This window comes from Cygnus olor, chromosome 8, assembly GCF_009769625.2.
Source record: "Cygnus olor isolate bCygOlo1 chromosome 8, bCygOlo1.pri.v2, whole genome shotgun sequence".
In the NCBI taxonomy this organism is placed as follows: domain Eukaryota; kingdom Metazoa; phylum Chordata; class Aves; order Anseriformes; family Anatidae; genus Cygnus; species Cygnus olor.
In genome coordinates, this window is record NC_049176.1 from 1,780,719 (window position 1) to 1,806,298 (window position 25,580).

Below are 25,580 nucleotides of genomic sequence, written 5' to 3' on the forward strand. Positions count from 1 at the left end.
TCTTGAAGATCAGGCATCCTTAATGGAAAATGGAAGCTGAATTGGTTTGGGATGCATATGATAGTAGAATTATACAAAAAGAAGTGGAATGATGAGCGTTACGCTTCCTAGTTCATAAAATTTGCTATTTCCTGGAAAAAGTTAAATAAGCCCATTGATCATCACAGTATTTCATTGCGTTAGCAGAATTTTGCTTGGTTTTGTAAATACGTGACAATTCAAAAATGTGAAATGAAAACGAATCTGCCAGAAACATCCCAGCGTTTGGTGTCAGCAGTAGCGAGCGTCAGCAGCGGCAGTTCCCCGGGCAGCCCGGTGCCGAAGGAGCTGCGCCCCCCGTACAGCGTTACGGGGCAGCCTGCTCCCGGCCAGCGTTTCGGGCCGCGGGGCCCCGGAGGCGGGAGCACCGCAGGGGGTGCAGGCGGCGCGCTGCCCGCAGCAGCCCCCCGACACGCCAGCCCTTCTCAGCCGCCCGCATGTGGCAGGATTTGGGGTCCAGAGTCCAGCGCGGCGCACGGGCGGCCCCGGCAGCTGCAGCGGGCGGTGAGTGGGCTCCCGGGGTGGCAGCGGCAGCCCCCGGCCCCGCGGGGCCGCCCGGGGCCCGGCAGCCGGTGGCGGCTCGGCCGCTTTAAGGCCCCGCCTGCCGTAACCCGAGCCCCGCCGCCGCCGGCGGAGCATCCAGCGGGGAGGCACGGCGGGGGCGGCCCCGGCGGCCCCGCTGCCGGGCGCGGAGGGCGGGCCGGCGGCCTCCGGCTCTCGTCTGCCTTCCCCTCCCTCGGTCCGGTCCCGGTGCCCCGGTGCGCGGAGCTGTGCGGCGGCCCCTGCCCGCGGGGCTGCCCCAGGAGCAGGTAACGGGCCGCCCGCCGCGCCCCGGGGCTGCCCCCTGCCCCTCCGCGCCCTCCCGGGAGCCGGCTGGTCCGGGGAGCGGCCGCCGCAGCGCGGAGCTGCCCGGGCCGGCGGGTGGCCGCCGGCGTCGCTTCGGTGCTCCGGGATCCCGGCGGAGCTCGGGGCGCCGCTATCCTTGCGGAGGAGAGGAGGGGATGGCTTAGGCTGTGGTGGCTGTGATTTGTCTCGGTGTCTCCGGGGGGCTGCCGTACCGTGCAGGGGAGTCGTCCTGCGCTTGTTCCGGAGCCGAGGCACAGACCGAGTGCGTGACTGGGGCGGCGGGAGCTGCTGGTGGGGACCGGCAACGTGGCAACACTGGAGCATTGCAGGTGTTGTGTTGTTAGGTTTGCTGTAAAACGAGCCAACAGTTGCTAGTACCAAGTTGTTTGCATATTATCGTGGCAAGTTTTTTTTTATGAAGATTGGGTTTAGCTTTCAGTTTTAAGCAGATCAGGAGAACTTAGGGCTGGATGGGATGTCCTGATGTCGCTAGCGGCTTCACCACCTAATACCGGCTGGGAATTGATCGCTCTAGTCTTAAAGAAAATAGGGGCTGTGGGCCACGCACCTTGCTCTGCACCTCCATACTATGTCTTGTGGTTATACAATAGCATGTCTTATGTTTGTGTTGTGAAAGATTGATATCAGCAGGGAAAACGTAAACACCAAATGCCATGGATGGTACAAACGCTTGGTAACTCTTCGGCTCCTTTATACTCTCACTAAGTGCTGACTTGTTCCTATTAGAAGTTCGTAATGGTTTCACACTGGGGTGAATGAATTTTGAGTTGTCGTATACATATATGTAATTTTAGTGCTCTCATTTATTTATTTATTCTAAAGTAGAAACAGAATCTCAGGAAAACCACAGAATGTTATTACCAGATGAAAAGATTGCATTTTCGGTGCTTTCTGAATACTATTGAAAAGCTCTGTTATTAGCTTTTTCAAAATCGGTGGGGTCAACAGAGCAATCTGATACTGTGCTAGACACGTGTAACTAATACCTTGCTTTTTAGTTTCAAGCATTTGATGATATTTATTTACATCAAGACTACATTGAAAAGATGCAAGAGTGAAGTTCGGACCACTTGTACTTACTGTCTAGCTGAATGGTTAAGACAGCAATTTTGGGTTAGCAAGGGAAAGTCCGCTGTTCAGTGTCTAATGGTGAAGAACCAACCCTGATACGTTACTTTTTTGCTGAATTACAAAGTAGTTACACTAACACCCCCTTCCCTACCTTCCAGTAGCTCAAAAACCTTATCCGCTGACTGAATGGTAATCAATGACTATGCAGTTTGTGGGATAAAGTGTCAGCTCATATATAATCCATGAAGTTCTGTATCTAGACTGGACTTTGCTGGACAGCCATGAGAAGATACTGGGGCAGAAAAACACAGCGTAGTTGAAATCCACTTTTGACTTACGTTAGCGATTTTTTCGTCAGAACAAAGAAATATGTAATCAGAAGCATATTATGTTACTTTTAAATGATAAAGTTTAGTTCAGCAAAGTGAATGATTTTGCTTATTTAAAATGAAATCTGGTAAGCAGCAGTTAATTTTGATGTTAACCAGGATATAGCTGAAAACAACTTAGAAATATGAGAAAATGTTTATAGTTGAACTGTTCTTTCATCTCATATAAAACATTGTGTCCTAAAACCTGGTTCTTGAATTGAATTAAAATGCAGCACTCTTAATTTGCCAAAGTAAAATATGAAATTATTCCTGGACCTTGGCACTTTATGTGCATGAACAGTGTGTTGATAAAGCACGTATGAAATCCCCTTCTGAAATCAGTATTGCAAAACTCTTCTTAGTACCTGTCAGACCAACCGTAGGGGCCGGGTGACTACTTTCTCTGCTGCCATGATACCTTCCTCCCTTGCTGGCATCGTGGTTCTTTCTGTACTTGCTACTAAAAGTGCTGAGAGGTGTATGCACATAATACTTCTGAAAGTCAGATCATGTACTTTCCACACAAGTGCTTTTTCTTAAAACAAATTCCATGTACAATCTCCATAGAACAAAAATCAACTCTTTTATTCATTTCCTGCAAGGGATGGTTGGGACTTTTTTTGTTGTTGTTGTTTGTTTGTTTTGTTTTGTTTTGTTTTTTTGGTGTGTAACTCCCTAATCTCCTGTACTGAAATGAGCATCTGCCATGCACTGAAATATTACTTACTTAATAAAATCTTCTGGTGCTAAGGGAACAAAAGAAAACATGCGTTTCTTTTGTCCAAGAAATTGTTAGTGTCTTTCAAAGTCAGAGGTACTAGTGTAGTCATGGCAGATGAATAAAATTGGTGGCATGAGAATTGTTAATATTCTGGTCAAAAGGGTAGAGTAGGTGTGTTTCGTGTTCACTGCCTTTGATATTTTTCTGAGGAGATTCGGCTTCAACATGCATTTTGGCTTCTTTCATACACGTTGGAAATCAAGCAGACTTACTTTTTCTTTAAGTGGTCCAGGAGAGGACTTTATTACTACAAATTAAAGATGTAACAACAAAGTTCTGGCCCCAGGCGCAACGTCTGGAATGGGCACCATGCGATGTTTTTCAGTGGGCTTAAATAGGAGGTTATAAAACTTAACTGATTGTTTTATTCCTTCAAATTGAAAAGTTTTTAGAAAATGAAACTTTGAACCCATTGTCTCCAGTACTAAAAACTGCATTGCAGTATATTTTGTGTCCTCTTGGCCAGTGGAGGCAAATGGAGAAGTATGGGGAGAACTCTATAAACATAATCGAGAGAATGCAGAACTTTCAGGATAGTATTTGAATACTTTCAGATAGTATTTGAAATTGAAAGTTTCAGGTAGACTAGCATTAAAAAGTACAAAAGGCTGGTATGCTGCTGAACTAGAACAGGTCATCAGATGAACAACTGGAATGAACCAAACTTTGTTGTAGTGCATTGCAGCGTGTGTACTTTCAAATCTTAATGTGGAGTAAAAGTGCACTTCACAAACTGAATCTTTGCATTGTGCCCACTTACTGCCTTTTGGTTTGTGTTGCATAGCAGTCCCAGAGCTTGTAGGCAGGTTTTCTTCTGCATTGCTCTAAGCAGGAAGATGCACCCAGAGAGCACATCAAATGCAATCTAACAAGTGTGGGGTCCCTAGGACTGGATTAAAGCTGGGCTAAGGTACACTCCTGAAATCCATATGATATGGGTGTGGGTTTCACTCGAGAGATCTGCTCATGTCTGAGCTGCACTCTGCTCACACAGCTGTAGCTTTTATGGTAGGTGTTGCTCTGAGAATGTTTTAGGTAATTCACTTTTTTTTTGAAAAAAGAGAGGCGAGGGGGATTTTGAGACAATTGAACCTTCTGCTTCTAAAACTTTGAAGACAAAAGTGCATTCTTCCTTATTGTTTAGCTCCTATTTATAGATAGTACACATTTGTAAAGTTTTCGGTTTAAATGCAAAACGTTTCCATACACTCACTCACCAAGTACCCCACATGCCTACACTATTGCACTTAATTTTTTTAGAAGCTATTATTGTAAATAATGGACTTTTATTTCTTTTTGTCTCTCCCTGAAGCTCAAGTTTCTTTCTATCTGCAATGCAGATATAGTTTTAAAACTCTAATACACATTCCCTCATTGTATAATGCATGTGAACTGAATGTGGACATAAGTGTACTGTATTATTGTATCAGTTTTTGCTACCACTAGTTGTTGTAATAACATCAAATTATGCTAGCCTCTAAGTCTTCATTCTATTTTTAGATGTTTTCTTCAGAAAAAAAATCAAAGGAGTGACAGTAGTTATATTGTTATTTAACTGAAATTGTTATTTTAGAGCAAACCATTTGTTTGTGGCTTTCTTCCCCTTTTCTGTTCAACTTAATAGAAATTGACTTTTTATGAGTTTGTGACCTTTGTCAGTCATGGAATATAAAACACTTCTCCACACCATCAAACCAGAGATATATGTCAGAAGTTTGTGACTTCTGGGAAGATACCACGTTGCCTTGCAAAGTACTGGAGGCTTCTGAGAAATGACTTCAAGTATTTACAGACTGTTATTTGTGTTTGGAATTGTTCAGCTATTGATTTAGGCCTCATAAAGTAGCTAAACAATACAGTATCTGAAAAATGCATTAGCCCTGATGATAGGAAGCTTTTCAATGTGCTCAGAAATTGCACAAAGTTTAGCTTTCCATGTAAAGAAAAAAGCTTAAATGCCATAGCTTGCATGATATGGCAAGGAGAAGCCCTCAGCTGTGAACAAAAGTGCAAACTGAGAGCTCCTGTCCCTATAAAGTACAAAAACAAAGCTGCAGTGAGGTTAGTACTTCCTGAAGCCTTCTCAGCTGACCTGGAGATCTCTCTACTATGCTTATGTGATTTCACTGTTGCTTTCAAAATCCTGTTGATAGCCGTCAATCTGTTAAGAGTGAGATGGGTTTTAACTTCCGAGCTTTTTGGGACAGGAGCAGAGGCTACTGAGCCAGTACTTCCATTGTTCAGGGCAGGGAGGATCCAGTAGCAGAAATTGGGAAGCTCAAGTTGGATGCACACCATACAAAGATAAACAGAAATCCACAACACCACAACTTCTACAGAAAAAAAAAAAAAAAAAAGTTTGGGGATACTTCAGTATTTTTAGTGAATAGTATTTCTGTTGGTAAGTTAGCTGTCAATAACACACTGTGCCTGATTAAAACAGTTAAACGGACAATGGACTGAAATTACCTGATGCTTCTCTTTGCAGGCTGAAGAACAATGGCTTCCTTCAGCAACCTGACTATTGGTATTGCTCTTGCCAGTTTTACCACGTTTCAGCTCCTGTTCCACGTTTTAAGTTCTTGGCTATCAACACGGATAACACCTGGTTTTAACAATCTCAGCCAAAAAAGGAAGATCGAATGGAATTCAAGGTAAAGTGTTCAAACTACAGCTAATGAACTATCTGCTCTTTTCAACATTTGAACCACCTGTGTATTTATATGTCTAAAACTGCTCATAATGTCGTTTAGTTAATGACAATGATCAGCTCAATGATCAGCGGGACAGTTCTACACACATGACAAGTTCTGCTGGTAAAATGCTGAGGCCCCTGCTTAGGCACAGAGCATTAACACTTGTACGATAAACGCTTCTTTAGACAGTGATACACAAATGACAAAACAAGTTTAAAAAAGAAAACAGTGACCGCTGACAGATATTAAGCTAATGTGGATTAATTTTAAATGGAGTCTCTCTGATGCTTCTAGTTAGAGAAGTACAGAATTCCTTTTCCCCAAACATAAATGAAAATTATATATGTTTCAATTTATTCTGTGATCTAAATGCAAGTTGCTCTCTGTTCTCCCAGAGCTACTACTACAACCTGCTTTGGGTAAGTTAGGGTTCTCAAAGAAATTTGCTGAATCATCAGTGTAGCATTGCGGTGAGGCAGCGTTATGCTATAGTTACAGGACAGCTACATGGGTATTTTGGTGGGGAAGGGGACTGCAAGAAGAGGAGGAGGACATTACGAGACACTGGGTAAGTGTTTGGAAAGGAGTTGTGGAAACTTGCTCTAAAATCCTTCCCCATTCCCTTTGTGTTTCTTCAGTCCTGTCACTGGGGTATATCCTGGTGTATTACACTTGTCCTTCAGACAGAGCACTGGTAGCAGCTTGTTCAGTCCTGTGAATCTTTTTGGGATGGGTGCTTTCCTCACTTTTAAGCCATAGAGGAAGTATAGGGTAGTAATTGCAAACAGGTCACTGAGGTTGTGTTTGCAATATGCTACTCTGAAAGGTTATACATATATAGTACACAAGCTTCTACGGTTGAAAGGAATTGATATAGTATAACTTCATGCTTGAGTAGCCTATTATAATGTTCAGATGTTTTTCAGGTGTTTCTCAAATTCTGAGCTCAAAATTTTGTATTGCACTGCTGTAACTGCATTCAAAATGCATTAGTGTTATACTCTTCCTCCCCTGTGCCATTCAGAGGCATTATCAGGTAGATACTTTTAAAGTTATTTCCACTGGTCTTTGAAGCATTAGTAACTCAAGTAGTCTTGTCCTTCCATTTGGCAAATGTCCGCTTGCAGTGCTTTTAGAGGCACCATCTTAATTTCAGTTCGATCTTTGAATAATTGTTTATCTGCTAGAACATCTCTTTAGGTTGCCAGTTCATGATATCAATGCAAGCTTAGGTTTATCTCTGTGTTCAAAATCAATAATAAAGGTTGACAAGGAAACTAAACTAAACTTTTATCATGTTGGAGCTGAACCTTTGTCTCAAAGCCACATCAGGTAACCCTTGAATTGCATAATAGGGTTTCTGAGGACATATCCCATGCCTGGTAGCACGATGCTAAGTTGCAGTGCTTTGCATAACAACATACAAATTGTTTCACAGATCACAAGTCTGCTGGAAATAAGCTGTTCTGTAATCTGTGGGCTACTTTGCAGTAAGGTGTTTAACTGCTCAAGTTGGTAAAGCACCTTGGGCTGTACCCGTTTTTACTACTTTCTGCAATTTTGCTTGGAATTTGTAGCAGGATGTAGATGTCAGCATAGAGATGAGTCATGGTCCAGTGCCACACTGAGTTCTGGAGTTAGAAGGCATGAAACGCAGAGCATGGTTCATCAGCAGCTTTTTGATTTTATACCTGAGGAGGGTATGAAGTGAAAGAACAGCTAATGGTGCTTATGTTTCTATAAGAGATGGACTGTTAACTCTGCTAACCAAATGCGGTGTTTTGTCAAACTGCTTCATCACTCCAGTGTTTCACTTAAATCAAAAGATGCCCCTAGGGGTATTCTGTGTATTCACAGAATATAGATGGATGCGTATGTATTCTGCATATAGCTATGCAGGTGAAGAAAGTTACTATCTCCTGTTAAAATCAGTTTGGTTAGCTTAAGTGATTTAAAAGTAGGTGCTTGCTCTTTTGTCTTACACTGAACTGATGTAGGGAGTGCTCACACAAATGGTTCTGTTGGCAGTCCTGAAGGAAACTGGCACAGAGGATGGTTCTGCATTTTTATCAGCTCAGCTGGGTCTGGAGCAGGGCATCTGTCTGAAATGAGCTGTAGCATTGAAAATATATTGTTAGTTTGGAGGGTTTTTTGAATTAAGCATTTGAACTGCAGCTCTGGTTTGTGTTTTCCATGCTGTGGATTTGTTCATTCTGCCCTTCCAAGAATTAAGAGCCAATAAGTAACTGATTATGGGATCTTAAGTATGCAGATTCTCAAATTGAGTTAGAAGTTATACTTTGACACAGATGTAGTATAACTTTCTTGTTTGTTGAGTATAAATTCCTGTCACCCCTTCTACAATACTTATTTGTATTGCTATTATGCAGTTGTAAAAATATGTACATTCGGTAGTAAAGGAATAAGCATGCAACTTACCAGCGTAACTTTTTTTTTTCCTTTTCAGTTTAATGAGGAGTTAAAGGATGCAAGCTTTGACAGTAATTTCAAGGAAGTGTACTGAGCTTGATAGCTTGACCTAGATTCCATGTTCGAATGGAGTGTTGCACTGTTTCCCTTCTGTCTCTTCTTCTGTGGAGAAACTTCAAAGTGCAAACTTAAGGAGGAAATCTGCTTTCTTCTTTTTTCTTCCTTCCTTCCTTTCTTTCTCTCTCTTTCTTTCTTTCTCTCTTTTTTTTTTCCCCTCTTTAAATGCTGTGTTTGTGTATAGGTTGTAAGCTTATCCAACCTAAGGTTTGAATAAACAGCCACTCCTAAGACAAACTGCAACTGCAAATTAATGAACTATCTGCTAGGGCAAATTTTTCTTCTTTCAGCACTTCCTCTCCTAAAGTTCAAAAACCTTGGGTATTTCTTAAACACTAATCTTATATGCCATGCTTTGTTAAAGCAAAGGATATGTTAAACAAGGATACAAAGTTCCTAGTCTTCTGTAATTCTGTGTTGCAAGAGTTGACATTTTAATTAAATTATTAATTATCATTAAGGTTCTGATGATAACGTAATTTTCTTTCTTCGGGGGAAAAGAAAAGAAAAAATCCTGTGCTATAATGGTTAGTAAATGTTTTCATCCAGCATGCTACACGTGGATATTCATATTGTATTAATCTCCATTCAGTTTTTGGAACACTTCTGAAAAAGCTGCTGAAAATAGCGTGATACACTCTTTAAGCAAATTGTAAATGCAGACTTCTTTCATGAAAAGTGATAGAATCTTCTAATGCCAGGAGAAGATAATACACCCGCTGGAAATAGACTAAGGGTTATAAACCCTTCTTTCTTTGGAAAGTCTTCTACAGGAATTAAGGTGTTTTTTATATCTTGCGTGGTAGTGTCGAGACTCTGGAGAGTGATTTATGCACATTTAAACTATGAATAACTTCAAAATACATTTATTCAGTACATACAAAGACAAGACTAGTAACTAACAGCAGCTGTACGTTTGTGTGTACGTATTGCTGTGAATGTGATGCGAAGGAGTTTCGGATCGCTCAGCCCTAACTCAGAGTTCTCATCTTTCAAATACCATCCATCATTCAGTAAAAATACTTCTGCGCTTCATTTTTTCTTCCTAGTCACACTTAGACAGTGGGACAGCAGTCTGTAGCTGCACACTTAGGTGCAGCTTATAGCAGTGTTCAACCCCTGGCCAGAGGAATGAGGCTCCCATGCTGGACCTGCGCCCACCGCATTGTTCTGCCTTCCAAGAATACATTGGGGCTGCACAGGGGCGCCATGGCCCTGGCCCCGTGCTGGCAGGAGCCCTCCTGTGCCCTAGGGCAGGCAGTTCTCCAGGCGTGTTGGCCTTCGGTGTTTATCTGCATTACACCTGCAGCCTGTATGCTCAATGCTGACGTCTTTGGACATGGGTATTTAGTACGAGAGCATGGGCCAGGCAACCCTGACTACTGCAATTCTGTGTAAGGGAAGAGGAGTGTAAAACAGCGCAAGGAAGGCTGCAAGCTGCTGGCTGTAAGAACCTGCAGCTGTTACACATCACATGTGCAGCTATAGCTTGTGGTTACATGAGTTTTCTCTTGGAGGGCCAGAATCTACTTCAAGTGCTCTGGCAATTCTTTCTGAAACTTTCATTGATAGGACTTTTAATTTAATGCCCCTCTTCCCAAAACGTGGTCTCAGGAGATGTGTGTTGGGCCATCTGTTAATTTGGTGCCAGGACGGAGAAGCCAGCTGCTGTGGCACTCATGGGCCAATCTGAATATAAAATGCAAGGTGCTTTCCTCTAGTTTTTCCAGCAAGTGGTGCAATGCAGTAAGTATTTATTTGAGAACTGGGTGTCGTATTGTCTATAAGGACTCATTAATATATGGGATAATCAGGGGGAAAAAATGTAGATCTCAGTTACTGTACTTTAAGACCCCACTTTCTGTTCAACGCATCCCTTCCTTTGTCATCCCCTCTCCACCCCCCCCCCCCTCTTTATTTAATAGATATTTTCTACTTTTTGACTGTCTTTCCCACCTGACATCAAATGAGTCATTGGTAGTAGCATAAAGAAGAGATGCAATTGAGCACGACTTAGGATGTATCCTACGTGAAGTACAGTACGGGAAGTTGTGAATGGCAGTATCTCCTTGTGACTGTGATCTCTTTTTCAGGACAGTGTCCACATTCCATGCCTTGGTGGTTGGTGGGTTTTGTCTGTATATTTTGTTGTACGATGATGCTGTTAACGCTGACCATCTCTGGTAAGACATTTTACATATATGTTGCACTTACGCAATAAAATAATGTGACTGAGAATAGAAAACAGTTTTGCTGTTTATTAATTACTGAAATAATTGCTTTATTTTCTGTTAAAATACGCAGTTGTGATGTGTCCATTTTTGTCTGTACTACGTGATAATTCCAAATTACTTGTCAGTGCTAATCCCTTAGTTTATTGTCTTTATTGTTTCTATGCCACTTCACAGAGAGGCAATTGATTTGGAATAGCAAATTGCATTACTAATCCATGAAACTGAGCGCGTAAGTGTAAGCTGACGACTGAAACTATGCTATTTAGTATAATCATTTTAAAGCAAAATTGAAATGCTGTTGATAGTCTTGGAAAAAAAAAGAAGCTGGTGGGTCCTACTATATATTTTAAAATATATATAGAAAGTGATGAGTTAAGATGTTTGTATTTCAGCCTCTCAAAGAGCTTCTACCAATATTTGTTTAAGAAAAAGAAGATGAAAATAATGCTATTTTCACAAGGAATTGGATTATTTAATAAATTTTGAACATTTTCTCTAGTTATAAAATACTCTATTTTCAGCTTAATCTTTTAGTGATTTCTAGTTATATTGAGTTACATTGTTTTTTTTTCATACTTATTTTTGAGGGGGGGGGATATAAGATGCCTCTTGTGTTAGTTAATTATAGATTGCAGTTGGTATTTTGACATCTCACTCTACCCTCTGAAAACTCTTGCCCCCTGGAAGGAAGAGGCCGTATTTTTCCTGAAGAGTGATTACCTACTTTAAGTTTAATTTTATATGTCTGTCAGAGGCTGCTGTTTTTAACCTCGTCAAAGGACTGTGTTATGAGTCAGTTTAAACTTAGATAAATGTAATATCTGATGCTTGTTCTGCTCTTTTGATACTGTAAACTAATGGAAATGCAGTGTGGACTAGACAGAATTGGATACTTGAAGCTACGAATTCTGATCATATCTCTGCCACTGACTTGTTATGTGGCTTTCATAAATGCAACACTAATTCATAACACAAATTTAACAACATTGGCCTCTCATGTATGTAGTGAAACAGGATTAAATTGCTGGCTGTCTTGGATTTTTTTCTTTATATACTAGTATCTTTAGAGAAACCAAATACACTGAATATCTTATGAGATCTGTTAACCATGATGAAAAGGAGGCTGTTATAACTTGCTCAGTGTATGTGTTGTGATAAGCTTTATCAGATACAAGCTTTTATCATGGTTTGTTTGAGTAGGCTTTGTTCTAAGCAGTACAAAAGAAATCATGAATGGCAGAAACGAAAACCACTTCGTGATGATAAAGTCTTCATACTTACTAAATTATGCTGGTATAAATCCAGTAAAAAATCAAATTAAATAGAAAACTAACTTTTTTTTTCGTTCTTACAAAGTTTGAGAAAAGTTATGTTAGATATTTCTGTATTCTGATCTGAAAGCTTATTGTTTATGGAGTAAAGTCTAGTTTTTGAGTAAATGCCCAGGAATCCTTGATGCAGCTCACTTGCACTCATGTAGTCTGAGAACATTACTCAGGTGCTCCAACGTTAGACTGCTGGGAAGGTTTTGATATGGGCACTCTTTCCCTGTAGCTATTGCCACTATCTTTGTGCAGTCGTTGACTGTATGACCATGTCCAGTTATTCTCTGCAGGGCTTATATCTATCTCTACCTATAATGGAAAATCACAGGTTCTGAGTCTCAACCTGTCAGCCCAACTTCAGAGCTCATATGAAGCTTAAATGTATGCTGCTGATGATACGTGTAGGTCTGGAAAAGGATCAGGACTCCTGCTAAGGCTTTGGGTGCAATGGAGAGAGCACGTGCTATTGCTCTGAGGTAATGCCTGAAACTAGATACTGTAGATCCTAACAAAGGATAATAAAGACTAGAGCATCCATAAATTAGAGAGACTCATTAGCCTTGTGTATGCACACCTTTTTTGATGGTCTAGGACTTCCTGTAACACTTTGCCTTGTTTTCTGTATGTAATACAGAGTTGGTAACATAGGTGATGTAGAAATTGTTTTTGAGGTGATGGGAATAACGTGGTAGAAAATGTGGAGGTGGCAGAGATTAGATAAGGAGAGGGAGATGGTGTAAATAAGTGAATTGAGTTGTAGCTTCACAAAAAGGCAGGCTTTTTCATGCAACTGTCCACTTTAAAATCATTAAACTTTGTGAAGTCTGATGTTCAATTAGCATTTTGTTTTTATCTAGCATGATCGTATTTGCAGAAAAGTTCGAAGAAAGTTGGTCGTGTGGACTTTTGTTCATTATATCTGCCTGTGCATGTTCCTGCGTACTCATTTGTCATGCACACCTCCTTAGCAATCGCAAACGAGAGAGCTCTTCTCTTCTTGTTCAGGTCACTCCCTGCTTGTCATTCCTGGCACTCGCTTGCATCAAAACTTGGCTGCAAACATAAACAGCTCATAAGCTCTGTTGTACTTCCCATTCAAACAGATCAGGAATCCAGAAAATTTTAGACTAAATTCTGCATTTTCCATTAATTGAGATTAATTGGCAATCTGACATGGACTGACTTTTCTTGAAGGTATTGGAAGGTGACAAATGGGTAGTGCAGCAGTGTACGTTGTAGAGATGATTTAGCAAGCCTAGAGAGGGCTTGTTGCAAGGTGATCATTCTCACGGAAAGGCTGAAGGGAGGTGTCTCTTCCAGTTAAGTCTTGTTTACCAGCATCGGGGAGCCAATTTCATACGCTCAGACCTTTGTGTCTTCTCTGGATAAGAAAATGAAGGATAGTGAGTGCAGGCTCAATCTGGGTGATTGTGCTGAATTGATCTGGGCGTGCTTGCAAGTTATGGCTTGGTGTTGCCCCTGCTGCAGCTTGGAGTTCTAACAAAGGGCTGGAACTATTCAAACACCGCCTGAAGTTGTGAGAGCACGTCTGTCTGTGCTCTGCATCTAGCTGTGACTTTCTGAAGAGTTACATCTGAAGAAGCACTTAGCCCACAGCCTACATGAAACCAGGTTTTGAAGCCTGTGAAAAATGCTTCTGTCTCAGACTGTAGTTAAGAGCGCCTGTTGTATGGCCTCTGTTAAGAGCTGGACACAGCTCCGGGCTCTCCTGGTAATGTTTCTCCTCAGCTCATGGCAAAATTCTGTTGTTGTGAGTCCTTCCATTTTCTTGTAAGCTACCCTCTCACTCAAGCAACCAATTAGTTGTAGACACCAAGAAAGACTTGAGATGTAGAGAAGAGATTGTAATACTACAGGAAGTCTCTCCCATTGTTTCATTCCTGTAGGATTAAGAAGTAATAGCTGAGTTAATAGCATTTTACTGCTTTCTAGCTGGGGTGGACTTTGTATTGAAGGTTGATTTAAACACATTTATTTTCCTTTTTTTTTTGTTGCAAACCTTTTAAGGAAAAAAAGATTGCTTTAATAGCCTGTCCTGGGCAGCCCACTTTCTATAAATCTGTAGATCTGTCCCTTGAAGCTCAATTCATACGTACACAAAACACATCTAGATTAGATACACAAATTAGTTTAATATATATGTGTGTATATATGCATATCTTTATGGAGAGAAAAAGAGAATTGCTTACCAAACTCCTCAAAGTAGGAAGGCATGGAGGACAATGGAAGAAAGAACAAAAAAGTTATTTACTGTGATGTGAATGCTTCCTCCCCTTGAGCAGTGTTCACAAGTTCGGGTTTGTTGAACATCCTAGAGGAACTGAAGTTGTATGTTTGCTACTAAGAGCTTTGCCTGCTGAATGTTTGGCACCAAAATGGAAGGTACAGGAGGTGGGAAACTACGCCAGAAACATTTCTGCTGGAAGGTTCCTTGGCTTCAAAGAGCAGGCACATAATTCCTTTCATGTCTCTTTCTATTCTGTTTATTTCTATAAGCATCCATCCTCTCACAAATGTGAAAAGCATCAGCTGAGCGAGTTATTTTTGTCATCCGCAACAAAGTTTTAATACTGGCAGAAGAACAAAAATGGAGATGTAGAGTGTCAGTTGAAGTGCTAAGAGACACTGCCCGGGCTGTATGCTTTTATTCACTTTGGCCGGAGAAGCCAGCTCAGGGTACTTGCTGGGTTTCGGTTCTAGTCTGCAGCAAGGCTATTGGGGTCTCTACCCCAAGGCCAGGGGTAGTCCCAATTAGGGTAGCTAGTAGATAGATGTCTTGTGTCTGGGTGAAAAAGGAGTCCATTTTTGTGACGAGGATGATCTTTAGCCAAAAGTCATAAAGTCTTACTGTTGGGCCAAATATTATGTGACCTGTTGGACGTAATGATGCTTGATATCCGTATGTTCTCTGCAAATTACCTTGTTATAAAGGCTATAACTGCATTTTTGGTGTGTTTACAGGGGTGACCCTTCAATTGTGCAACTGAATATTGCTATTACCACAGGCTACCTCATTTCTGGTAATTATGCAATGTCTGTATAATGCGCTTAACCTATATATTTATACTAAGTCACTATGCTGGAGATGTGATATGTATACAGCAATTTTAAAAGCCACAGCAGAAACTGTATTGTAATGGGGTTGTGGGTTGTGGTGAAATCACAGGATCTTGCCTGTGGATGTGAAAGATGGGAATGATGTCTCCCCAAGCCCTAAGGAAGTGCCATAGTGTGGCTTTGTGATAGTTTGATACATAGTCACCAACTCCAACTAATTTTTTGTACTTCAGCCAGTTCAGAAGGTGTTAAAGTGGTTGTCCTTCACTCGCTCAGAGTGCCTAGAACTTGGAGCACTTTTATTGTATGTTTCTTCTTATGACCTGAAAATACTGGCAGAGGAATTTTAATAACCCTTAATACAAGCTGAGGCAAATGATGTCGTAGGATCTCACCTGCCCACCTTCTAGTCTCATTTTAAGACAAAATTTAATTGTGTATAAAACTTCAAAATTTTAATTATTTCTTAATACTGCATTAACCCTTAGATATGTTAGAGTTCTTAATTGTTTACTGTCAACTAAAATTGTCATGGGAATTTTGTTACAAAATTATTTGGAACTTGAATTGTGTCTGGGGAATACTGACTTACCAAAGTGAAAACTTTGTAACTTGGACTATTTTCAGGGAAAACTGCGTACTTGGATGAAGCCTTTGATCAGAGACTGGCCAGTACACTTGATTATCTTACACACTAGGTTTCTCACTGTAATGGAATTGATAATCTGGTAATCAGCACACTCTGTTAAAGTGTGGCTTTTTTTAAGTCTCTGGTTTGTCTGTGAAAGGAACTTCATCTTCTGTGTTTAAATTCATTGGTGTCTATTTCTGAATAATTACACACCAGAGTTTCATTATGAATTAATGAATGCCTTTGAACAGAGACCTGAACCTGGCCACTCATTCTCTTTTACTTCCTTACATAGTTAAATTATTAATAGGAAATGGAGCAGCTGTATCAGATAATATAGAGTCCTGCCTGAGGACAGCCAATCTAAAAGAGATCAAGGCATTCACTGGAGTTAAGAAAAGCATAGGGGTAAGGTCTTTGATTTTGAACCTTGATCGCTAGTATTCCATTCAAAGTACCAAGTGTTTGTTTATTTGGAGAAAGTAGAGGCAGAAATTGCTTATTCCAGTTTAGAACAGAAAATCTTCTGAATTATGCCCAGGGCAAGAAAAACTTGGTTGTCAAAGCTTTCTTTACACCATTAGCTCAGGTCCACAATACTTTTGCAGTAATTGGAAAAGTCTGATTAAGATGAACATGCTTCTCCTTCCAAGTGTCTCTTGCAAAATATTTTGGTTAATGGTTCCCTGTTTGCTAATACAATTTTTTGATTCACAAGTTCCCCTGCATTTATTGTATGCATTTGTACATTGGCTATGCCCCTTCCCTCCCCACCCCCCTTATTTTTTTGGGGTCACTTCTTCCAAATTTGTGGATTCATGTGTGAAGTCTTGCTATGAGATTTTGGATCCACTTTTTCCTTCCAGAATATTTCAGCTAAAGGTATTGCTCCTGTACTTCCACTGATACAGAAAATAATTCATGGCAACTGTTGGAAGAACATCGTTGCTTAATGCTTTGTCAGAACTTTTACTACATAAAGGAAAGCCTTTGGGATAAAGGTGTTCTCTTCAGAGATAACTAATTACTGGTACCATATGTTTGCATTCGTACCTCTAAAAACTTAAAGAAACACTATTCTCAGTTAAATGGTAGTATACTAACTTGTTCTTTTAACATGATTCCTTTTTTCTTGTAGATTTGTTGCTTATTATTTACTACTGGAAGGCGATTGGTGACAAATTTTTTGTAATACATCACTTGGCGGCTCTGTATGCTTACTATTTTGTACTGGTGAGTACTGTATTTTCTAGCAACATAACAAGCAGATGAGATTGAAGACAATGCTTTTATGAATCTCATTTGCTTAATGTTTAAAAAAGTTCTTCACTGGTTGGTATATTACCTCTGAAAGGCATATTTATATTTTCAATTAGCATTACTTTATAAATGGTTTTATCAGTCATTTGGAAGCTCTTCTCAGTTTTTGCTGTAGAGAGACTTTGAGAGAGGGGCTTTTACATGGTTACGGAAAGGGGTCTCAAATAAAACCACAAATCTGAACATTTATTTAGAAAATCAGAAGAAGATGGTTTCAATGGGTTATGTTCTGCTTGTTTCCGTATTTGTAAGGCCATAGGTCAGTGACCTCTAACTCTGGTCAGCTGGATGTGTTTTTTTTCAGTGGGTTTTTCTTTTTATTTAAAAAGAAAAATAAAAAAAAATGTTATTAAACACAGTTTTGTCACCCAGACACACTTTACTGTTATGGTAGGTAGGGTTCTGAAATGTATTCCACTTTGAGTTATTGAACAGCTGACTTGTTAATATGTAATATTAGTACACTGACCTGAAAAATGTACTATTATATGAAGTTCATGAGTATCTAATAAAGGGACCATATCCATTGTTTAGTGTTAGGCTAACTTTAAATTTCGTTATAACTGAGATTTCTCATTAAATATTTTTTATAAAGATTGCTGTTGACTTTCTGGGACTTCTTTTTTAAACTTGCTTTGTTGGGGAAGCAGTTGATGATTATTAACTCTTTAAATCCCTAAATATCTGTGGCGTACATCAATGAGAAGAGGGAAAGAGAAGGGTACTGTTCTAGGCTGAAGACTAACTTAGTTACGCTTTGCTGCTGGCATTTCTCAAAGATGCCTATGTGATTTGGTAGAAATCCCACTGAACTCCAGAGTAAGACTGCTGAATTTCTTCTGAAAAGCTCATTCAATAAATAAAGAAATGCTGTAAAATACCATTTATATCACTTACAACACTTCTTTCCCTACCTACTTCATGAATCCTACACTTACAGTATTAAAAATGTGTCAAGACATCAGATTACTGTCAGATTTTCCATGTAGCGGTTTAAAGGGAATGAAGTACACTGACAAGTAAATACTCTGTTTCTAGTTAAAAATAATAAGATCTGCTACTGTTATCATGGATGAAACTGAATTAGAGCTGAATATTAGAGAAATGAAAATATCACTACCGGGGTAATCCCTAATGCAGAAAATTCAGTAGTTGTTTCTGGAGTTAATACTGTAGTATTAGTATAAACTTTTTTAAAGTAGTTGTTATTTGTGTGTAACTCTGCCCTTGGATGTCTATGCCTTACTCTCATTCTGTTATTCATATGTATCTTATTTAGAAAATTGCTCTTGCAGTTAGGACAGAATTTGATTATGAACACAGTTTTTCTGTTTGCTGTGGTGCTAACTTACGTGAAATGCCTGAAATAATGGGTGGTAACCCCTTCAATGGGTGAAAAAGCAGTGATGACATATGCCGTGGGTTGTTCAGTGGTATGGCCGAGGGGTTTTGTTTGTGTTTGTTTTAAAAATGTTTTTATCTCTCTACCTGCCAAATGCTGCTTACCCAGTCATTATGCAATGAGATACTATTTCCAGCACATAGCCCAACCAAAAGATAAGACAGAAGATTCTGTACTTTGTCACTTGGAGGGAAGTGTTCAGTTGCAACGTGTATCGGTGTAAAAGTACCATGCTGTTACCTGGATACCAGCATAAAAAAAAAAAAGACATGCTCTTCTTCCAACCCAGGGGATATGGCAGGGGCTACAACAGAACCGGTGGAATAGGTTTTCCCTGAGATGAGGGGAGAGAAGAATTAAGGGCTTTGTGTGCCCTTTCTGCTGCCAAATAAGAGCCAGCAATTCATCTTCATGTTGGCAAATCACATTTCTAAAACAATGCAGGGATGTTCTTCTTCCATTTAGTGTTTCTGTTTGGGTTTGTTTAAACATGAGAAATCCAAAATATTTATAATCCTCTTGGGCAGTGCCATTATAGTTATAACCTATGACAACTTGTGCCAGTCTTCTCTAGATAGCCTTCTCTAGATTTCATTTATCACTTATCTGTAAGTCTTTTAAAGATTTATTTAAAATAAAAAACTACTCTTTAAGATACCTGAAGGACAGTTGCATCTTCTGTAGAAAACTTAATTTTGAAATTTCAAGGAAGTTTGCCCCAGCTATCGAACTTGCTTACTGTCAGTTTTAATAAAGCAGTTGAGACATTTTATCACTGTGTATACTTGGAGGCTTTAATCAAGGTTTATCTGCTAGATTGTTGATTTTTCTATGTCTGTTTTGTCTTTGTCTAACTAGAGCAAAGGTCTGTTGGCCTATTTTGGAAACTTCCGTCTGCTTGCAGAGTTCTCCACTCCTTTTGTCAATCAGCGGTAAGCAGTTGTGGAATTTTTTACACAGTTCTTAAAATTTTGTTCGGTATGGTTATTTCTCTCACTTAGAAAGATTTTTGTCGTTGAACATCTGCTAAAAGGGAACTTATACAACTAAGGATTACTATCTGGAAGTCCTTTTTGCAATAAAAACTTTTAGCTGCTATAACTGCAAACAGTATAACTGGTGTATTCGCTCTTGAGTTCCTTTTTAGAGTAGACAATCCTTCATATCAATTGCTAAATTTTTGTGAAACTGCAGAATGACAAAAAATCATAAATTCAATATTGTTTATTAGCGTGGGTGTTTAGTCAGTTATTATAGTAGAAGCCAGCGATTTCAGTAGGGATTTCTTCAATATTGTGGGTCAGGAAAAGAAGAGACATGGCTTCTTTTAAGCTTATTTTAGTGATACAATGAAGAGGAGAGTAAGAAAATGGGGCTGGGGGGGGGGGAGGGAAGATGGCCTTGTAATCTGAAGGTGGTATTATCCTATAGATTTCTATATTGACACTCACATCCCGGTCAGTGTTCTCCAAACTGTCTTATTAAGATAGATTTCATCTTGGAAATGTTGAAGTGGTACCTATACAGCTGCTAACCTTTCAGATTAATTAAAAGCACCATGTTATAAAGTGCCTGTGGTGAGACCGTGTCCTTGAAAACCCACATTTACCGCTTTCTGAGAAAAACGGAAATCTCTGTAGGAGATGATAAAGTCCATTGCACTAAGGGATGTCCTCATTAGTGCATGAATTTTTTTTCTTTGAATTTGAAGAGAACCAGATCCATAAGACAGCAAGTTGTGGATAATGATTTACATTATGTTTTTTGTTTGCATTCTTAGTGTTACCAAAAAAGACCCAATATTAACATATCAAATGATATTCTGATCCCAGAGCTGAAGTATTTTCCTTGTATTTCCTGTCTGTGTTGTTAGGGTTATCTAATTGGAGGTTGTCTCCATGCCAAACATTCAGATCTTTTTATGTTAGTGTCAGCATTTATGTAATTAATTGTGAACTGTGATGGGTAAAATGTTCATGATCACTGTGATTTACTGACTTCTATCTTTTTGAATTTCCTGGGAGGAGGAAATCACTAAGCAGATGTCCAGTTACCCTTTTCTCCAACAGTTACCTATATTGGCACATCGCTGTAGATTTTAAAAACCTTTTAAAATATCAGTAGTTGCCTATTGGTGCAAATTATAGTAACAAGTAATAAGTTTGTATTGATCATTTTAAAAATAAATTTGCATTATAGTGTAATAACACGGTAGTCGTTGAAATGCATACTGCTTGTGAACTGGTTTACAATTTGAATCAGAATTTTCTACATGTTATTGCTGTAATGTTCTCAATATCATGCAGTTCTCAACTAGGGAAAAAATGCAGCCAAGTAGAAGAATTTCATAGAATCATTCATGTTGGAAGAGACCTCTAAGGTCACCTAGTCCAACCTTTAACCTAGTACTGACAAGTCCACCACTAAACCATGCTTCTAAATTTTACACTTATGCATTTCTTGAAGCACCTCCAGGGATGGTGACTCAACCACTTCCCTGGGCAGCCTGTTCTAATGCCACACAACCATTTCATTAAAGAAATGTCTCCTAATATCCAACCTAAACCTCCCCTGGCACAACTTCAGGCCATTTCCCCTCATCTTATCATTAGGTGCGTGGGAGAAGAGCCTGATCCCCACCTTGCTACAGGTGCAATTTGCAAACAATAACTTAGAAATACAAGCTAGAAGCAATTAAAAATACATGATTAATTAAATAAATAAAAATCATTTTTGCTGAAATGGCTTTAAGTCTGCCTGGCATCTGTGTGTACACTTCTTTTGCAGGTGGTTTTTTGAAGTACTGGGATATCCCAAATCTTCAAAGGCCAACATCATCAATGGTGTGCTGATGACAGTTGTATTCTTCGTGGTGAGGATTGCCGTCATACCTATGTATTACAGCCGGGTAATTTCTTCATTTGGAACTGAGGGTTTCCAGAAATTAGGGTTTGCAGCCCAGAGCGCCTGGATTATCTCAAGTGTTGTCTTGGATATTATGAACTTGATGTGGATGGTCAAAATTACAAAAGGATGCTACAAAGTTATTTGTCTTGTTGGACAGGAGGAAGCTAAAACTCACAAAAATGGAAAATCTGACTAGAGTTCTTATGCATAAAATGAAACTTCTGCTATGAAAATAATCTGGGTTCACTGAACCAGTGCACATTTCTGCCATGAAAAGCTCCTGTTAAGGAAACAAGGTATTACCTCTGTACTGATCTTATCTTTCCCTAGCCACACTGCCTGTGCACCCAAGGCCACGCTTTAAGGATCTTATCCAGTGAGGAACAGAAGCAAAAGTTCACAGAAATGAATGCTACATGTGTGTTCTGAGCACTTAACAAACTACTGACATGAGGAAGGAGCAGACTGGTTACTTGGTTGTTGTCCACCAGTGTGTTTGAAGTGTTTCACTCAGGTTTCTCAGATTAATGTTTTATAAAACTAGTGAATAGTGACGTCTCTCTTTTTTTAAAAAACAGAAACGAAATGCCCCAAACTCTGATATGGTGCAATTTTCCTGGCACGTTTCTATGTTTTCTTCTAAGCATAACAATCAAGATTTCATTCTTGAAAACTTTTTAATTTTTGCAAGGAAAACAAAATCTAGCTTTGATTCTGTGAAGTCTTTTACTGCTTTTTGTTCTGCCTTGTATGAATGCAAACCATTTTGGGAAATTTATGAAATAATTTTATGTAAAATGCTGTATTATAAGACTATACAAGATACCTTAACAATGGTTAAAATTCTCTGATTTTTTATGGAAAGGATTCACTTTTGCTGTTTTAGACTACATCTACTAAATCAGTCATGGAAATTATTTCATAAGTTAATATAGGAAATGTTGTTTGGAAACAGCATAATTCTTACTGGAGTGCTTTTTCCTTTGCTGCTGCTGCCTTTGAGAAACTGCAACTCTGCTGAGAGTATTTTTAACCATTGACTTTTGGGATGTGAAGTTTAATTGTAAAGAGATAAAATTCTTCTGTATATGTGCCATGTAATGTACAGTATGACTTATATCACAGAAGTGACCCATCTGATGTGATTGCTGACTTTTTTTGTCACGCTTTCCTTGCTAATCACATCTGAGCTGTTGACTAAAAAATATTCTTGAATTAACTGTGCCAAACTTCTTTAAAGCTATAACATAATTCTGTACAATGATAGTTCACGTCTGTAGGCACGTTTTTCAGAACTATGTATTTGTCATAGGTACTCACTCTGTTCTCCTGCAAGCCTAAAGGCTTGGAGGACATCGTAGAAAAATCTTACCATCTAGGAATGCTCCAGAATCTAAATTATAATATTAGCGGATTTTTTAAAAATGATTTAGAACTGTATTTATGTATAGTTTTGGTTTTGTTTTGCTTATTTGAATCATATCTGAACTGTGACTGATTAACTTAGATTTGTTTCCTTTTTTTAAATTTTTATTACTACTTTTGAACATCAGTTTATTTGTTATATCATCTGGTAAGGTGTGCCAGAAGTATGCATTTTCACTCAGTACTTTAGTGCACATACCAACTATTGTAGCAGACCGTGTAAGCAATTTATGTTTAAACAAAGATAGAAGCTATTTACCCTGCATAGGATATTTTGTTTTCCTTTGCTCCTGTTCCCTTCAACAAAGTTGTGTGAAATAGTTAGCTCTTACCTCTGCAGACCAAGGTGTCAGTGCACCAATGCTATGATGCTTTTGGGTGAGAAGCAGAGTTGTGGTACCTGCCCCCCCCAGGAATCTGTGGGTTGTCGTGCCTTATAACCAAGGCAGCTGCGCTGAGTTTAGTTCCCAGTGACAATGATGTCAGGGAGTATTGTCTGGGGTAGCATAATACTTGCTTTTTTCTGCCTGTTTTTTTTTTCCCCCCACTGGGCATTTTCCCATACTGTTTCCAATACTGTTGTCTTGAGGGAGATGTCAAGGATTGCCAATAACTCTATTTTGGGGGTTCTGTTTTTAATAATACTTCACAAACCTGTCAACAAAAATCTGCTTATGCCTTGGGAAAGCTAGCAATTAATTTATTTAGCTGCCTTTTTTTTTTTTAATGAATGAATGCAAAACCTTATCTGGGTACCAATAAATTCGTAGTCTTTATGAATTGATTCTGTGACCCATTTCGCTGAAAGAAGCAGACTCCCTTTATGTTCATTTGCAGAACATGGTATCTTTTAAAATAGTGGTTTTGGTGTATCTAATGCAAAACCTAGGATACGTACTAACATTCTGTTTGTATTACCTTTATGATTTAAAGGCATAAATGGAATACCTTTTTCATGTGCTGTTAGAGTCACTAGATCAGGGCATTGTTTTTAATAGTTTGTTCCTTTCTAAAATAAATTTCAAATTAACAAAATTCAAACATCTTGGAGAATATGTTTGAAGGTAGAAGCATCCTTTTTTTATTCTGGAGGTAGGATGAAAAATATTGATAAGGAAGATGAGCTGAAGCAGCTCTTACGATGATAATTCATGAAAACTTTTCAAATTCATCTTTTCTTTGCATTCATCTTTTATATTTCAGTATCTTATTTTTTGTTTGTTTTCAGTGTAGAACGTTCATTAAAATGGTCAGTTTTCTTCACTTCTAGTTAGATTTGTGTATCATAGGAAAAAGTCAAGCTATAAGAAGATTGTGCTAAAACTAGACTGGGAAACAAACAACAACAACAAAAAAAACAACTGCCCTGCATAATGCACATTGGGCAACAATCCAGAATGGAAGGGTAGTGGGATAATTATCTTAGAACATGCAATGTTTTGGAATGCTGCACACAATTAGCGTAATTAAAACAATATTTTGCAGTACGTTTGGTTTCGATTTTCTATTTTGATATTTTAATGAATTACGGTTATGTTCTGATGCATCTACTGTGTGTCAGAAGGCACCTTTCTAATGGAAAACAGTATTAAATATTATTGTTTTTGTTGTGGGGATTGTAGTAAACAGTTTGCAAAATTGTGCTGTAATGAATACATTAGCATAGGGCACTGCTGCCTGCTGTTAAAAGCTTATAATACAGCAAATTAGATAGCCTTGGCACCCATTTTTCAATTGCACTTTCTTAGTTAAAAACTGTTAAAATATTGACAACATTTAATGGTGCAAACTTGTCTCTTTGCTTTTTTATGCAAAAAAGTAAGTGCATGATTAGTAGCATTGTAATAAACACTATCTTTAGAATAATATTACTTTATTAGTGGCTTAAAACTTCTATTTTAACATTTACGTTGCAAAGCAGACCCTTAGTATGTCACCAGGGGTCTTTGCCATGGACATATTGAATGGAAGGAATTAATCTTGTAAAATATTCAAAAATCCTGTTTTTCTTTTTTTTTTTTAATCTTCTTCAGTACCAGGTGACATTAAATGAGCACGGTGACCATGGGAGAGTCTGTTTGTACCAGTAAGGCTACGTGTAGGAATATGTTCCCCCTTTTTATGGCTTTACTTTTCATCAAAAGATGAATAAATACCATTTTCAGAACTACTATAGGGGAATGATAGGTCAGGTTTTGCTTTTATAATTGATTTGTGGAATCCGAACTTGCAGAGAGGAAATGTACTACAAATACTCATCTTCGTGGTGAGTGTTCCAGTGGATTTCAATGAAGTTGAGAGCCTTACACTACAGGGATGCTTAATGGGTATCTGTACGCATACTTCAGTGATGCGAATTCCATCTCTGAAGCCTACTCTACCTCTATAAATACATGCTATTTTGGGTGAGCTCAATGCTTTCATAACCTAATTGCTTAAAAAAGAGAATCTATTGAATAATGAAAAATATTCTATGAGCAGGAAAAATGAGAGGAGCTGACTTTTATATAAATTCTTAACAATTCCAAATTTTGTATTAAAGTTTATTAAAAATCAAATTAATTAGTGTCTGCAAGAGAATTACTTCCATCTTTACATTAAAAATTATGACAGAGGATTAGTCATACTGTAAAATTAATGTGAACCTATAAGTAAAAGCTCACACAAGTGAGCAAATATGTTCAAGCAAGTTTAGAGAGGAGAGGCAGAGGAGACTGAGAATGCACAGTGCAGGAATCCAGATGTCTTCCTGCTGCTGTTGCTGGGACAATGGTAGAACGATAAGTAGCAGAAAGGGTTAGGTGTTTCTATATCTCTATACACAGAGCAAAATGAAACTTTAAAATTTATTTTTGAGCTGTATAAAATAGCTTATAAATTGTTGAC

The 25,580-nt window shown here is 38.8% G+C and overlaps 1 protein-coding gene across 4 annotated transcripts in view; it reads left to right on the forward strand.

Annotated features, from left to right (window-relative positions):
• The window catches only part of LOC121074169 (TLC domain-containing protein 4-B-like), a 38,803-nt gene extending 14,403 nt beyond the window's left edge, over nucleotides 1-24,400 (forward strand). For 2 of the 4 annotated variants that reach the window (XM_040565889.1, XM_040565886.1), the window contains 6 exons: nucleotides 5,618-5,783; nucleotides 10,466-10,555; nucleotides 14,914-14,972; nucleotides 16,779-16,873; nucleotides 19,221-19,294; nucleotides 21,150-24,400. In XM_040565889.1, coding sequence (XP_040421823.1) covers nucleotides 5,629-5,783; nucleotides 10,466-10,555; nucleotides 14,914-14,972; nucleotides 16,779-16,873; nucleotides 19,221-19,294; nucleotides 21,150-21,465 — 789 coding nt within the window. In that variant the 5' untranslated portion in view covers nucleotides 5,618-5,628 and the 3' untranslated portion in view covers nucleotides 21,466-24,400. Of the gene's footprint in view, nucleotides 1-708; nucleotides 849-921; nucleotides 1,215-5,617; nucleotides 5,784-10,465; nucleotides 10,556-14,913; nucleotides 14,973-16,778; nucleotides 16,874-19,220; nucleotides 19,295-21,149 lie in introns of those variants that run through there. The other 2 variants (XM_040565888.1, XM_040565887.1) reach the window with 2 other exon arrangements.
• Nucleotides 24,401-25,580: the final 1,180 nt, after the last annotated feature.